Source organism: Brachypodium distachyon, chromosome 2 (genome assembly GCF_000005505.3).
Source record: "Brachypodium distachyon strain Bd21 chromosome 2, Brachypodium_distachyon_v3.0, whole genome shotgun sequence".
Classification (NCBI taxonomy): Eukaryota; Viridiplantae; Streptophyta; class Magnoliopsida; order Poales; family Poaceae; genus Brachypodium; species Brachypodium distachyon.
The window spans coordinates 31781498-31797780 of record NC_016132.3 but is presented as its reverse complement, the minus strand read 5'-3'; the positions used below and the strand labels follow the sequence as shown (position 1 = coordinate 31797780).

Sequence of the window (16283 nt, the reverse complement as noted above, 5' to 3'; positions counted from 1 at the left end):
TCAAGAATATGCAAACCTGTATATACTCGACTTCATTAAATAGCAACACCTACATCGTATGATCCGTAATATTTTCAATGCATTTGTTTGTTGATTTTGAAGAACTGAAGCAACAACCTATGAACTTCCCCGTAGTTTTTACCACAAGTAAGTCGTCTCTTTATCCACTGGGGTAACTTTTCAGCAGGACAAGATAAACTCCTGCTTGATGAGGTGCTTGAATAGCGTGAGTCAACCAACAGCATTGCAGCGTAGTCATTTACGTGCCTGATTGCTCTACCTGCAAGCGAGTTAGTTCTTCATCTCAGAACTGAAACAACTTATTTTCAGCATCACAAAATTTAAAATGACGAAGCAGCTTACCAATAGATTGATTGACAGCTTTCATACACAAGTTCTCATAATGCTCTCGCCCACTTTTACCGCACCTCCTTAGTGTATCAAAACCAGGCTCAACTGTGCATTCATGGTCATATTGACTGCTTAAGGAGTTATTATCTCCAACCGTAGATGAGCTTGAATGATTTCCTATATGCTTTATTGTCTCCATCAGCTCCACATCATCTGGGCTTGGATAAGGCAATCCAACCATTAGAACACAGCGACCCATACCATCACTGAAGTTTATGCCTTCAGATATCTTCCCACCAACAACAGCCAATAGAAGTGCCCCATTGACCCCTGTGCCTTGTGAATGTTCGCTACACGACTGAATTGCCTCCTTGTATTTGTTGAGTATCCCTTCGACATTAACACTGTTTTTGGGTTCTCTGAAAACACACTTCTTCTTAGAAATTTTAGAGATTGTACCTGAAGCCGTCCATGCATCATAAACTTGCTTTTCATACTCATAGGAAGTAAAAAACATTACTACTCCATCTGGCACTATGGTCACTATATTGCAAAGAAAACGTCCAAGCTCTTCGATCTGTACAGTGGGCACAAAACATGGCATGCTTTTAAGTATGCCAAATCATCATACAAAAAAGAGTCCACACAAGGAAAAACATAAATTGTAAATTAACACAGTAAATTATTTTTCTAAAGAAACAGAACTTGGCCATTGGTGACATTTTTGCATCCATCAATACATGCAACTCATTTAGAAGTCTAAAATTTATATTCAAATAAAATACGACAGGATAACCCAGGATAGGCATGTCTTTTGGAGCAAGTTCTAAAATAGCGAAGGTTACAAAGCAAAGAGAGCCCCATTGATTTAAAGCTGCAAAGAGAGTGCTGATTCTTTTGTTCAAAATATCTGTGCGGTCATATTTATATATTAATGAAAAAGCAGTCGACTGCAAGATAAACTCATTACATTTAATTCTTAGTATATACTAGACTAGCAAACGCAAAGGAGAAATGACTTGAGGTATACAAACCATGGCAGGGGACCGCCTTGAACCGAAGCTGAAATCAAATTCCATGCCTGACGGTCCACGAGTAACAGCTATGGGCAGAATACTCTCCGCTGGAACAATATGGTTGCATGAGAAGAATTTTACATCACTAGTCGATAAGCTTGGAAACAAGCGCAACCTTGTTTCTTCAATAGGCTGCAGGGTTCCACCAGCCATAACAACTGCATGTGCATCTTCTGTAACCTGCGATAGAAAAGATATATAAATACTTTCGTGAAATATGACATCTGCTATTTCCAAGCAACATACAGAGAAAGGTTACAGTACCTCTGAAAATATTTTCTCTGGACAAAGCATAATAAATTTAAGATATGCATCTTCAGGTTGTCCACCGGGCTTCTGTCGTGCAACTATAATTCTTCCATCCACATTGCTATTCAGTAAGGAGCGTAAAAAGTTAGCCACTGCCTGAAAGCTTGATATAGTGCTTCCTTCATCATGTTGCTGCTGATGATTCAAATTGCTTGCACCATCTTGAGTAATAATCAACTTGTTGGCGTATCCACTAACCTGCAAATAAATAGTAAATGGATCTAGACACAACAAGACTGAACAGACATGTAGGGGAGGAAATAGTTCACCTTATGGATTATATTGCTTTCCTTCAGATACTGACAAAGTTTTACTATGTTTATGTTATCAATATCAAGGGAGAATAAGAAATTGTTTACAGTGACAGAGGTCACAGCGCAGGAACCATCTTCACCACTCATCAGAACTCGCTGGAACGACCGTGTTAAAACGATCAAGGTCTGGATGTAACGTCGATTTCCAGCTCCCAAAACATTTTGAAATCTATCGAGGTATGCCTCTAGGTGCGAAAGAGCTGCCCTCAACTAGCAATGCAAAAGGAAAACGATAATCAGACAATGAAGTTCATTTCTACACTTGGAAGGGAACAAACACAGTTCATTAGCGAATCGAATTTGCTTTCAGAAGGAAATTTTCTACAAGCACATGGACCGCAGAATGTTATTTTTAATACCTTGCCACAATGAAACATGTGAGCACAGGCAAAACCTCTACCAGAAAACTCCTTTACGTTAGGTCCATTAAATGGCAAACCTCCTTACAGTGTTTGAATCTTCGATAACACTATTGATGTTTTAAAGGAAATTAACTTATGAAGCTAGAATCCAGTTATGCAGTAGGAATAATTCTGAAATTAATAGAAAGGATGGAACGGTATAAAAAAAACTATGCTCGTGGAACGAAATGCACCAAAAGGCAGTTTTTAATAGATGTAAACATCTATAACTGAGAATAAAAATGATGCTGCCATACTGTGAGGAACAGTTCAATTATCAGGAAGTGTAACCTGAGGGCATGTGACCTTCGAGTTGTACATGCTAGTGAGGGAGTCTGCTAAGTTGTGAGCCTCATCTATGATGATAACACTGTTCTTCAGATTAAGGCCAAGTGATTCTCTAGCAGACTTCAGCAACAAAGACTGGTAAGGAAGTACTACAAGATCAGCTGCGGGGACCATGTCACGCACACCGTAGTACGGACATGTTCCAATCTTCTTCCCTATTTGTGCCAAATCCTCAATGTCCAATGCACCATTCGCTGACACTTCACTCCTGAATTCTTTCTGAAGACTTCTCTTTCTTAACATTGGACACTGACAAGATATCTTTGCTTGTCTCGCCTTTTGGTTATCACCATCAACCTGAATATTCATCGCCGCTCAAGTAATTAGTAGTTCACAAATGAAGCATTGGTTTTAAAGCACCCAAAATTTGTAATATGATAACCAACCACTTGATTCCTGTGCAAACAGCATATGGGCAACATAAGACAAAAGATGATTACTAGCACATTGGATGGAAGTACATCAGTGCATGTCTAGAGTATATTTCCACTGAGAATCAACAAAAACATGGTTCCATTAGAGCTTCTGAAGAAATTACGATCAGTAGATAATAGTAATACCAATCATACCTATCAATCATGTAAGCATGCCAGGCTATAAACGCGAAAGAAACAACTAAATTTGGGTTAAAACAAAAAATGGACCTAATTAGCAGACCTTAATTTTGCTGCTCTTCTTATTCTTCTGCAATTCCAAGCACCTCTCATTGATCCGATTCGCGCTCCCCAGCTTCCGAACATCTGCAAGCAAATGTATGCCAGATCAACTCATCCCAATTCCCGCGCGCCACCCTAAAGTAAAAGAATAGTGGTAACAAACTAATCCACTCACCATTGTTAATGCACAAGTTCATCCGGGATCCCAAGCATACCATCCTGAGCTTCGCTGAGAACTGTGTCTTCTTCAGCTCCCCAACAAACTGTGATAACTGCGAATGTGTGCGGCTAGTGAAGTACACCTTGGGTGTCACCTCGGCCTCATCCTCTTCACCCTCGTCATCCTCACTCTCACTACTACTACCACCACCACAATGCGCCCGCTTCCCGGACTGCCGCCTTGTGCCCTCTTCGTCATCACTATCGTATTCGACCAGCAAAAATTCCTCCTCGCTGTCGTTGCCCCCAATTCCTTCGGATTTCTCAGAATCCTTTGCGTTCCTTGGTTCCTGCCTCCTCGCGGGGTGAGGCTTTGTCTTCTTTCTATTCTCTGGTTTCGGCAGCAGCGGGGTGAAATCCCGCATCCAGTCGGGCTCGTCGTCGTCGCCTGCGCCACCGCCGGCAACGGTGGCAGAGCCATTTTCCTGATCGGGGTGGCCCCGCCCAGCGGCTTCGCGGTGGTCGACGAGCCACTGAAGCGCGCTGCAGATGATGCTGAGGGTCTTTCCGGTGCCTGCGGCGACATTGAAGTTAGGGTTTTGAGAGGGGGGGCAGGTGAGGACGAGGGAAAGGTGGGGGAGAGCTTACCGGTGGGGCTCTCGAGGAGAGCGAGGGCGCGGGGGCCGGAGGACAGAGCGGCATAGAGGAAGGACATGAACTCCGACTGGATCGGGTACGGCGTGAACGGGAACGCCGGGAAGTCTAGCCGCGGCGGCGGCGGCATTTTGGCGCGCGCTGCGGTGGGTTTGGGGGCTTTCCCGCGCGAGCGGCCTGGGTTGAATTGGAGGGCCAGACGGGGAAGGCAGGACCCGAAGGCGTATTCAGTAGCGAGTTCATGTCCAATGCCCAATGTGAACAATCAACCAATCAAATCTCAGCAAAATTTAGCTTGTCAAATTATTTTTGCAATATTTTCTTTGGTATGGCTATATTTTCTTTTTTCTTTGGTATGGCTATATTTTCCTCTCATAGATACAATCTGTAACGAAATGGTCATCATTACCATAATTATAGCATTTACGAGATTTTTGACCTTTGGGCTTGGAGCTTGAAGCTCTCTTGTTGTACTAGTCGTTAGGGTTGAAGTTGATCCAAAAGCAATTTGATGGATTTAAAAGTTAGTGGAGCATTATCATCTATCACCTCGGTTTCTTGGGGTTTCATGGTGGGTTCCACATCATCATTGGCCATACTCTGAAGAGCGGTAAAGCTCTAATTAAGAGACGAGGCTCTGATACCAATTGAAAGATCGGTATGGTCGACTAGAGTGGGGGGATGAATAGGCAACTAACAAATTTTACTTTTTAATTATCTTTACGTGAAAGATACAAACACTTAATTCTAGAGTTCACTAGATTCTCTAAAAGGAATGCAACCCTAGTATAAAGTGCAATAACCGAAACACTACTGAAGCAAAGTATAGACAATGAAGTAAAACAAGTAACTAAGGGGCAAGTATGATACCACACGGAAAGACGAAGATTTCACCGGAGTTCCACCTATTGGGATCGGTGTACGTCTCCGTTTGGAGGAGTGCTCTATAACAAATGGAGAGACGCCACGAAGGCTCACTCTATTCTCCAACTCACCACACCACAAAGGTGGGATGAGCTCTCACAACATCACAAAGGCGAGGTGAGTTCTACTAATGACTTCCTTGAAGGCGAACGCCGAACCTTTACAAACAAGGAGAAGGGCATGAATTCACAACTAAATTGGAGACTCCTTTCCGAATCCTCAAACACCTCCTCACAAGATTAGAGTGCTTGAAGAGACACCTTCCGGCTAGGGATCCCAAAATCCCAAGAGTAACAAAATCCACCAAGGAAAACGAGGGGAATCAACTTTTGATTTGGTGAAACCCTAGATCGAGCTCTTCTCAACCCTTCCTCAAAATATTGGCTTGGGGGATGCACTAGGGAGAGAGATCTCAAGATTTGAAACTCTTGGTGTTCTTGAGTGAGAGAACAGGGATGAACTGGGTGTGCTCGGGCTAAGAAACCCGTTGGGGGACGAAGCCCCTTTTATACCTCATCGAAATCCAACCGTTAAGACACATTTCAGTAACACCAGTACCAAGGCGGTAGAGGACCGGAGAACTTCCGCCCTGCTACCGGTCTCCTACCGCTATACGCAGTAGGATTCCAGTAGCGTTTCAGTACCTGACCAGTACCAAGGCAGAACTTTCGCCCACCGGAACCTCCGGCTATTTAGGCGGTAATACCGGCTAACTCTGAAAAAGTCTGACAGCCTTAGCAGGATAACAACAACTCCCAACTCAAAACTGGGTTTAGACTTTATGTGGGTGCAATTTAGTAGATTTGTGTACGTGAAGTTGATTCACACAAAGCGTTCCCAAATGGACTCTCTCTTTATAGTACGGATTTTCTTACGACTCAATGAAGTAAAAAGCCGTAAATCCTTATACTCTTCTTTCCTTTTTTAGGGCGATGAATCGTGTCACAACACTAATTATAAAATCTGAAAACACTTGGTGCACGATTAGCCCACAAGTTATAAAATCTGAAAACACTTGGCGCACGATTAGTCCACAAGTTATAAAATCTGAAAACACTTGGCGCACGATTAGTTCACAAGTTATGTTGTCATTAACACCAAAACTCATTAGGGATCGAAATGCCCTTTCAATATCCCCCTTTTTGGTGCTTGATGACAACACAACGATTTGCAAATAAGATATGAGAATAAAGCTTTAGCACAAGCTAATAAAATATAGACGGGCTCCCCCTAACTATATGCACTATTTTGATTTTGCTTTTGAAATGCAAAGTGCATATACATGCGAGGAAAAACGCCCCCCCTAGATTTTATAAGCTAACATTCAATTGCAAAGGATCAAAGATATTCCAATTAACACTTCCTTAAGATATGAATGATTCATTTAAAAGAGATAAAGACCATACCTGCTAGAGGCACATAAGTAAGAATGAATCACACAAGGAGCTTATCTTTGCAATGAGATCTTGTGATGGAGCAAATCTATAAAGGCACAAATAAACAAATCTCCACACAAGATTGGTGAGACAAGATATATAAAGGATAACCACAATGCATAGAGCAAGTCATAATGTGGCTAGCTATTACTATCATGCATAAAGTTCAACATGTCTCACAAATAGATAACAAATGCCACAAAGGGCATTTCACACACATAAAGTTCACAAACTTAGTTCTCATGCAATAAAAAGTTTGATAAAACCTTGCAAATCCCCGTTCTACTCCTACTCCTAACTAACTCTCTCCCCCTTTGGCATCAAAGACACCAAAAACGGAAGAACGTCCCAAGGAGCAAGCACAACACAAGGGATCACTCATCATTTTCATCATCTTCAATGTCATCATCATCATTGGTGACATTGTCTTCCTCTTCTTGTTCTTGGGTCTTCGGAGGGGCTCTCCTCTTGATCCATCTCTTCAATCCATGTAGAGGTGTGCTTGGACTTCCATTTCTTGAAAGGAGTAACAATCTCCTCACTACCACTAGGATAAGGGATGTCCAATTGGCGACAAATGGCCTTTTGACTCAACATGGGCAGTATACATCTTCTTCTCAAAATCTTGTTGGATGCAAAAGATTTGCTTCATTTGCGGCTCATGGCCTTTATCCAACTCTCTATATGCTTGCTAGTACGAGTGTGGGGGACAATCTCAAAGTCTTCGTCATCCGCATCACTCTCCACCGCTTCTTCTTCTTCATCAAACATTGATCTATTATGCTTCTTGATCATCAACCTTTTGGACAAGTGCTTGGACAATGGTGTATCTTTAGGAATGTTGGCCTTGTTGATGAGCAAAGTCATGACATATGGTGCATAAGTGGGTGACCGTTGATAGTTGACAAGTCCATTCATCTCATGCCAAAAATAGTACATGACATCCAACCTCTCATTAGCATCCTTCTTCCTATGAGTCCAAATCATAAGATCACCAAGAAAACCATGTAACACATCAATGTTTCCTTCTTTGACTCCAATGTTCTCTCTATAAATCCTATGCATAATGTCATACACAGGTAAAAGGTCATTTGACTTCCCAAGGTCAGCTCTCCCTCCAATGTATAGTGGCTTCATTTCTTTCTTATCCATAGGATAATCTGCCCCATGAACTCGGAAACCACTAGCAATCTCATTGCCATGATTTTCATAGCCTAGGATGGTGGCAAACTCAGCCCAATTGCTCTTGCAAACATGCTTTCCTGTGATCCAAGTGATAGAACGGTGCTCATCTGTCCCAAAGTGCATTGTGGCATAAAATTGAGCAACAAAGAAGACATTGTACTCTTGTTGGAACTCCATGGTGTCAAGGAGACCAAACTTCTCACATAGTTCAAGAGCCTCCTCAAAGTACTTGTTCCGACGCATGTGAGGGATGTTAATGGCACATTGTGTGACAAGCTTGAAAGTGTCACCCGAGGTATAGAGCTCGTCAAAGATTTGCTTCTGAAACACAGTATAGAACCCATTTGGAATGAATTCACCCTCAGCAATGTCCTCAGGATACGGATTAACAATCCTTGCTTCCTTGAACTCATGAGTGGAGTACTCCTTGATGGACTGGATATGTTGCTTGCCGGTAGACTTGGAGCGGGACTTGCGGGCTGGTTCCAGAATATCCTCCTCAATGATCCGATCATGCTGAGCTTTGGTTGGTTTCTTGATAGCTGAGTGCCTTCGCTTGATGCCTTTGCCTTTATCACCTTTGCTAGAACTAGCTCCACCTCCTGTGAATAAGAGAACAGATGCGAGGGACAGGAGATAAGCACAAGTTCAACAAGAAAATGGAATGAGGAGCATAAATATTGCAGCAGTATTGATATCAGTTCAGAAACAGGCGGAGGCTCCGCCTAATTAGCCGGTGGTACCGCCCAGCGGTAGTACCGCTAAAATAAGCGGTAGTACCGGCGATACGCAGTAGCTAGGGTTTGGGTTTGAATCCCAAATCTGAACCTAAACCAACTCTCATGGTTCATGCAACTCAAGCACTGAAGAATATCTAACACTGATTCTACGAATATCTAGTCCATCTTCTCTCTCCTCAAACATAGGGTTCCAAAATTAGAACACTAGAGAAGGGGAAAAGGAAAACTTACTGGACTTCATGGTAGAGGAGATCAAGGAGAACGAATTCCTTAGAAGAGATGCAAGATTAAGCGGTAGTTCCGCTAGATCCAAGCCTCAACTTGGGGAAGAGCTTCACCGTGGTGGTTGGCAGTGGAGATGGGAGTTGGGCACGGGATGAGTGGGGAAGAAAACCCCCACTTGGTCGGCCCCACTCCCTTTTATACCAAACGAAGCTGCCATGGGCGGTAGTACCGCAAATTAGCCGGAACTACCGCCCGCCGGAACTACCGGTTAATAGCCGGTAGGACCGCCCACTTGTGATCTAGACTAGAAATGTTGTAAGATAAGAATAGGCTTGGGATGGAAGGCACACACAAAGTGGTTAATAGGGATGTGTATACTCAATCTTGCAAGATGCAACTTTAAATACCAAGAATTGAGTACTTCTCCATATATAAGCATATAACGTCATATATTGACTTACAAGATTTGCAATGGATTAAAAAGGAACCAACCTCACAAAAGTGAGCGCGGTGGCCTAGGCGACCATATTTGAGTATGTATGAGCTTGACACCGCGAATATAGATTCTTGGGCTCAAGACTCAAAACTCACATTGAAGCTCAATGTATGAAATTAATGTTAGCATAGTAAGGGTAGCATTTGCCCATGAATTGAGCAATGCTCCCCCTACATCCATGCGCACATCCAAACTAGACAAATGTTAACCGTGGGTACGGGTGCAAGTTCATCAAACCACAACACTAGAATCTAGGATATTTAGCTCATGCCTTAACTCCCGAAATCTTGCTCCATCAAGTGGCTTCGTGAAAACATCCGCTAGTTGCCTACCGGTGGCAACATAAGAGAGATCAATATCACAATGGGCCACGTGCTCTCGAATGAAATGATGACAAATCTCAATATGCTTCGTCTTGCTATGTTGCACGGGGTTGTGGGCTATCTTGATTGCACTCTCGTTGTCACATAAAAGAGGCACAAGTGATTCCATAGTCCAACAATGTTGGCCTCATCCATAATAATTGTGCACAACAACTTGCGGCGGCTACATACTCGGCTTCCGTCGTGGAGAGAGACACACAATTTTGCTTCTTAAAGGACCAACTTACGAACGACCTACCAAGAAATTGGCACGTCCTGGAAGTTGACTTCCTATCCACTTTGTCTCCCGCCCAATCCGAATCCGAATATCCCATGATCTTGAAACTTGATCCTTTAGGATACCATAAACCAAAGTTTGGGGTATGAACCAAATATTTAAAGATTCTTTTGACCCACACTCAACATAATATCCGGTCTAGATGCACAAAGGTAAAGCAAAGAACCAATCATAGAACGATATACCTTTTGATCCACATATTTACCATTGGGATCGAGATCAAGAGAACTTGATGTAGGCATTGGGGTCTTGGCACTCTTGGTATCATGCATCTTGAATCTCTTTAGCATGTCTTGGGTGTATTTGGCTTGATTAATAAAGATTGCTCCTCTCAATTGCTTGATTTCAAATCCAAAGAAGAACTCCAATTTACCCATCATAGACATCTCAAACTTTTCAGCCATTAGCTTAGCAAATTGATCATCATTGAACACACCATTAGTAGAACCCAATATAATGTCATCAACATATAGTTGGCATATAAACAAATCACCACCAACCATCTTGGTAAAAAGAGTGGGGTCAATTACCCCAATTTCAAAACCACGATCCACTAGTAGCTCCTTTAGGTGCTCATACCAACCTCGAGGTGCTTGTTTGAGACCATAAAGGGCTTTTTCAAGTTTGTACATGTGGTTAGGAAATTGAGGGTCCTCAAACCCCGGTGGTTGTTTGACATATACCAACTCATTTAGTGGACCATTTAGAAATGCACTTTTCACATCCATTTGTTGCAAAGTAATGTTATGATGTGATGCATATGCAAGCAAGATACGAATAGATTCAAGGCGAGCAACGGGAGCGAAAGTTTCACCGTAGTCAATACCCTCGAGTTGGGAGAAACCTTGATTCACCAATCTTGCCTTGTTTCCTTGTCACTTGTCCAAGTGCATCTTGCTTGTTCTTGAATATCCATTTGGTGCCAATGACATTCTTGCAATCTTTTGGTCTTTCCACCAATGACCATAGTCTATTGCGCTCGAAGTTATTCAACTCTTCATGCATGGCATTAAACCAATCCGGATCCTCGAGTGCTTCTTATATCTTTTGGGGCTCAACACAACAGACAAAATCATGATGTTCACAAAAGTTAGCTAATTGTCTATGAGTAGTTACCTCTTTCCTCACACTTCCTAGGACACTGTCCAAGGTATGTTCTTGACGTTGAAGTCGTGAGGCAATCTTCATGGCTCGACGTTCCATAGCTTCTTGAGATAAATCTTGAGGCTCAATGGAAGCTTGAACATCTTGATCTTGGACATCATTTGGTGAAGAATCACCAACATCAACATTTGCTTGATCTTGCCCTTGATCAACTTGTTCATCCACATGAGGAACTTGTTCTTGGCTAGCTTGTGGATCTTGTGGAGATGAGGGCTCCACTTGAGTAGAGAATTGTCCTTCTCCTTCTTCCACTCAGGGATCCTCAACGGGCATAATTTGACCTATGCCCATTCTTCGTATGGCTTGGGGAGGAATTTCATCATCTACATACACAACATCAACTTGTCCCACATGGGAGCCATTATTCTCATCAAACTCCACATCACAAGATTTTTCAACACATCCGGTGGATTTGTTGTAGACTTTATAAGTGTGGGAGTTTAATGCATAGCCAACAAATATGCCCTCATAAGTTTTAGGCTCAAATTTAGATTAACGAACACTTTTCTTAAGTACGAAACACTTACAACCGAATACCCGAAAGTACTTGAGGTTGGGCTTGCGTCCCGTGAGAATTTCATAAGGTGTCTTGTTCAATATCTTGCGAAGATAGAGGCGTTTAGTAGCATGGCATGCGGTGTTGATTGCTTCGTCCCAAAAGTTGTATGGAGACTTAAACTCCGCCAACATTGTTCTTGCCACATCCATGAGAGTTATATTCTTCCTCTCCGCTACACCATTTTGTTGAGGGGTTTAAGCAGCGGAATATTGTCTTTTGATACCCTCATCACTCAAAAACTCAATCAAGGTGTAATTCTTGAACTCGGAGCCATTATCACTCCTTATAATCATAATCTTTGCATTGTATTGGCGTTGGGCTTCATTGGCAAAGTCGATGACGGTTTGTTGGGTCTCAGTCTTGTGCTTGAAGAAATATACCCAAGTGTACTTAGAATAGTCATCAACAATAACCAAACAATATTTCTTACCACCAAAACTATCATATGTAGGAGGACCGAAGAGATCCATATGAAGGAGCTCCAAAGGCCTCGTTGAAGTGATAATTGTCTTGTGGTGATGTGCCTTCTCATGTACCTTCCCTTCAATACAAGAACTACACACACGGTCTTTATTAAATGAAACATTGGTTAGTCCTAGCACATGCTCACCTTTGAGGAGACTTTGCAAAGATCTCATATTGACATGGGCTAGTCGGCGATGCCATAGCCAACCCACATCAACTTTAGCCATTAGACATGTTTCTTCTCTAGTGGGTTTTTTACCGAAATCTACCACATAGAGACAAAGGCTACTTTAAGAGTCTTGCTCCACAAAAGGGTCACACTAGTTGTGCCAAAGAAGGAATAAAAACCCATATGTGCAAGTTGAAGTACCGAAAGTAAATTGTATGAAAGGGAATCAACAAGCATGACATTCTCAATGGATGTATCCGGAGAGATGACAACCTTGCCTAGTCCCAATACAGTTGATTGTAAAGAATCTCCAAATGTAACTTGCTTGGACCTTAATATACTCATTTTAGTGTCCACAAGCAATTCTTTGCTCCTGGTCATATGATTAGTGCATCCACTATCCACTATCCATGAAGATCCACCGAAAGCAATCTCCTACAAGTTTAAGCTTTGGTTTTAGGTACCCATTTTTGAATGGGTCATTTAGCGTTAGCAACAAGAGTCTTAGGAACCCAAATAGACCAATGAACATATTCATAACGAGAACCAACAAATTTGGCATAAACATGCCCATCATTAGTATGACAAAGAACATATGAGAGATTGAAATTCCCGGCACTATTATCATAGGTGGCCTTACCACCCTTCTTGTTCTTTCGCTTCTCCTTGGCCACCTCCCCTTCCTTCACAAAATAAACATTAGTGTGGGGAGGAGCCTTGGTCTTCTTCTTGTTGTTGCTCTTCTCATTGGGGTTATACCCAATTTCCTCCAATCCAAAAGCTTTTCTATGATCATTCAAAAGATCATGGAGGTTTTTCTCCCCTTGGAAGCAAGTGGCTAGGCCCTTTTAAAGTTGAGCCTTCAACATAGCATTCTTCTCAATCATAGATGTATGCTTATGACAAGGGTTAGTTGAAGCATCTTTATCATTAGAAATTAACTCCTTAATAAGAGAATATAGAAGATGATCACAAGACTCTTTGAGAGACTTGTACTCACTTGTCAAGGACTTGTGATCCTTTCCAAGTTTGTGAAAGTCCTCAAGGAGGTTTCTATGACCATTCTCAACTTCACATATCCTACCCAAGTAATCATTAGCAAGGGACATAGCATTATTATAGGAATCTTTAACTTTTGCAAGTTCATTAGTAACTGACTCCTCAATTGCTTACCTATTTGTTTGTTCTTCCTCAAGAGCTTCATTAAGCTCCGCAATCTCATGAGCGGCAACGCACTCAAGTCTTACCTTCTTATCCATGAGCTCATCATGTTCTTCAATAATAGGTTGAACTTCACCTAGTTTTTCCAAGAGGCACTCAAACCTCTTTTTGGTCCCACCTTCCAAGCTTGCCATGAAGATCTCGAACTCATTCATGTTATGCTTAACAACACTATTCTCCTCCACACAATCAAATAGAGATAAACTCTTAGGAATGACATTCTTGATGGGAGGAGGGATTACCGAAGAGGTCTTGGCCATGAATCACTTGGGTGAGTGGTTCTTGTTCTCATTGGGGGAGTCAAAGAGAGATAGAAGTGAAGGAGCAATGGCAATGTTGAACAAGAAGCATTCTTGGTTGGCTCTTTTTCGTTGGTCTCTTCCTCATCATCATCATCTTCGCAAAGTATATTTTTGTTGAACAAGAAGCATTCTTGGTTGGCTCTTTTTCGTTGGCTTCTTGTTGAAGAAGGACTTGGTCTTCCCTTTAAGGATGAGACGACCACCATTCTCCTCACTCCTCTCATAGATACAATCTGCAACGAAATGATCATTATTACCACAATTATAGCATTTACGAGATTTTTGACTTTTGGGCTTGGAGCTTGAAGTTCCCTTGTTGTACTAGTTGTTGGGGTTGAAGGTGTTGGACTTGACAAACTTCTTGTTCTTCCAAAAAGCTTGAGCCGCAAGATCCATGTGATCATCGAGGGGCTAAGTGTTCACGCCTCAGCGTAGCAGTGGGGCCTTAAAGCACCCCGCTGCTCGGTAACGGTCGCATCCATACCCTACGGGTGCGTTGGAATAATTACTAATCAAAGGGATAATGCGAAGAGTGGCCTTAACTTCCCAAGTTTAAGGGGGAGGTTACGGCAGAAATTTCGCACCCACTACTTCGCCCGTAACGGCGGGGTCCTTGAGATGGCGGAAAGACGCGGGCCCGAGACGACTCAGGACCCACGCGTCGGTTAAGGGCGTAGCCCGGCAACCGACCAGGGAGGAGTCCGCCCGGAAGAAGACGTTGCCGGCCCACGCCCGGGGGCTACTATCGCACCAGTGGCACCCGGGGTACCACCGCTGCACGACGCGCGGGTCGCCTTGCCTGCTTCCCGGGAGGATCTCACCCCGGGCGGCAGTGTACAAGCTGCCCGGCAAGCTACCAGCCCGGCAGGGCTAGCGGGGCTTCGGGGGAGAATTCATGCCTGGGCACCTCCCGGGAGGGGCGCTCCCGGGCGCAGGTTTCCGTTGCAAGGGCGGGGCCGAGTAAACAGGACTGCGGCGCCACCTGGGCGCACGGCGGGCACCCAGCACGCAGGGTTCGTCAGGACAAGGAGTGAGGCGCACGGCGCATTAAATGAACCGACAGGGAGGGGGTTCCCTGTCAAGTCAAGCGAACAGTGGTTGTCCAAGAGTAGTTTTTAGGCCTTAGACCCCTAGCTGCGAGGCTAGTATTCTTGCATGTATGCCAGCGTGAGCTGCCGAGCTTCCTTCTCGCCACTTGTAAACCATGCACCGTGGCACATGTGGTATCCCCTTGGCTATAAGAGGAGGACCCACGCCAGCGGTCAAAGGGGGTGGATAGTTGCATGGTTGACTCGTTGGTTCGTTCGCTGACCAACTAGCAGTACTTCAGTAGCAGTAGCCCAAAGTAGCAAGGGACACTTAGCCAAAGAAGAGAGCACCCGGGAGCTCCCCCCGACAACTTGTAAGCACTTGTTCTTCCGTCAATATGAGCTCAGACTAGCAGGACGTAGGGTTTTACACCTCCGGGTGGCCCGAACCTGGGTAAAACGCGTGTCCGTGCTCATCGCATGCTGTAGCGCTTCGCATTGGCCCGCCGGCGATCGCCGGAGCGATCCCCGTCGCCCACTGCCGAACCAAAAAGGGGGTGCTCGCGCATCCCCGGTGTCAAAGCCCGTGCTATGACAGACGCTTGATCCATTCATCATTGATGTCACGACTTTCATGGTCTTTCATCTTGGCTTCAAGAGTGATGACTTTCTATATAGCTCCTCTGGAACCTCTCCATCCTTCATGAAGAAATTCTTGCATTCCTTGATGACCACTTCAAACTTTGATTTCTTGACACTCTCATTGTTGTCAAAGTGATCACCAATTAGCTTCCAAGCATCTCTAGCGGAATCAACTCCACGGACATAGGTTCTATACTCCAAAGGTAGAGCATTTAGGAGCATTCCAATGGCATGCTCATTGAGTTGATTGTCGACATACTCTCTTGGCGACATGTTCTTTGGATCATAAACAAAGTAACCTTCATCAACAATTCTTCACAACTCCGTTGATGTGCTCTTGAAGTGAGTCCTCATGGAATGAAACCAATCAATGTAGTTAGTAGATGTTAGCATGGGGGGATCACCTTGGTTGTACATAGGTGGCAAATTATGGTGGCTCCTCACTATACAACCCATAGCCACCCCTACCTTGGGATTTGGTAGCACTCTCTTTGATAGCCTTAGCCTTTTTACGGGCTTCGTCATCCGAATCTTCCTTAGTCAAATCCACCGCACTTGGTGGCTTGACATGGACGGACTCGCTAGAAGAAGAAGAGGCTTTGCTAGGTAGGTGCTAACTAATCTTTTTGTCCACATTATCTAGAATCACTTTTTGCATGCTATCCAAAAGCAATTTGATGGATTTAAAAGTTAGTGGAGCATTATCATCTATCACCTCGGTTTCTTGGGGTTTCATGGTGGGTTCCCCATCATCGCTGGCCATACTCTGAAGAGCGGTAAAGCCCTAATTAAGAGACGA

At 43.6% G+C, this 16283-nt stretch overlaps 1 protein-coding gene across 2 annotated transcripts; it reads right to left on the bottom strand.

Annotated features, from left to right (window-relative positions):
• LOC100828584 (ATP-dependent DNA helicase DDX11) lies at positions 1-4454 on the bottom strand. Of its 2 annotated transcripts, XM_024458306.1 has the most exons (9): positions 4263-4454; positions 3631-4188; positions 3457-3539; positions 2743-3096; positions 2006-2260; positions 1692-1934; positions 1386-1607; positions 364-928; positions 1-280 (listed from the first exon to the last, which is right to left on the bottom strand). In XM_024458306.1, the coding sequence occupies exons 1-9, from the start codon at positions 4396-4398 to the stop codon at positions 75-77; spliced, it is 2622 nt and encodes an 873-aa protein (XP_024314074.1). In that variant the 5' UTR covers positions 4399-4454; the 3' UTR covers positions 1-74. The 2 variants fall into 2 exon arrangements, with proteins under 2 accessions (XP_024314074.1, XP_024314075.1); XM_024458307.1 differs by lacking the exon at positions 2006-2260.
• Positions 4455-16283: the final 11829 nt, after the last annotated feature.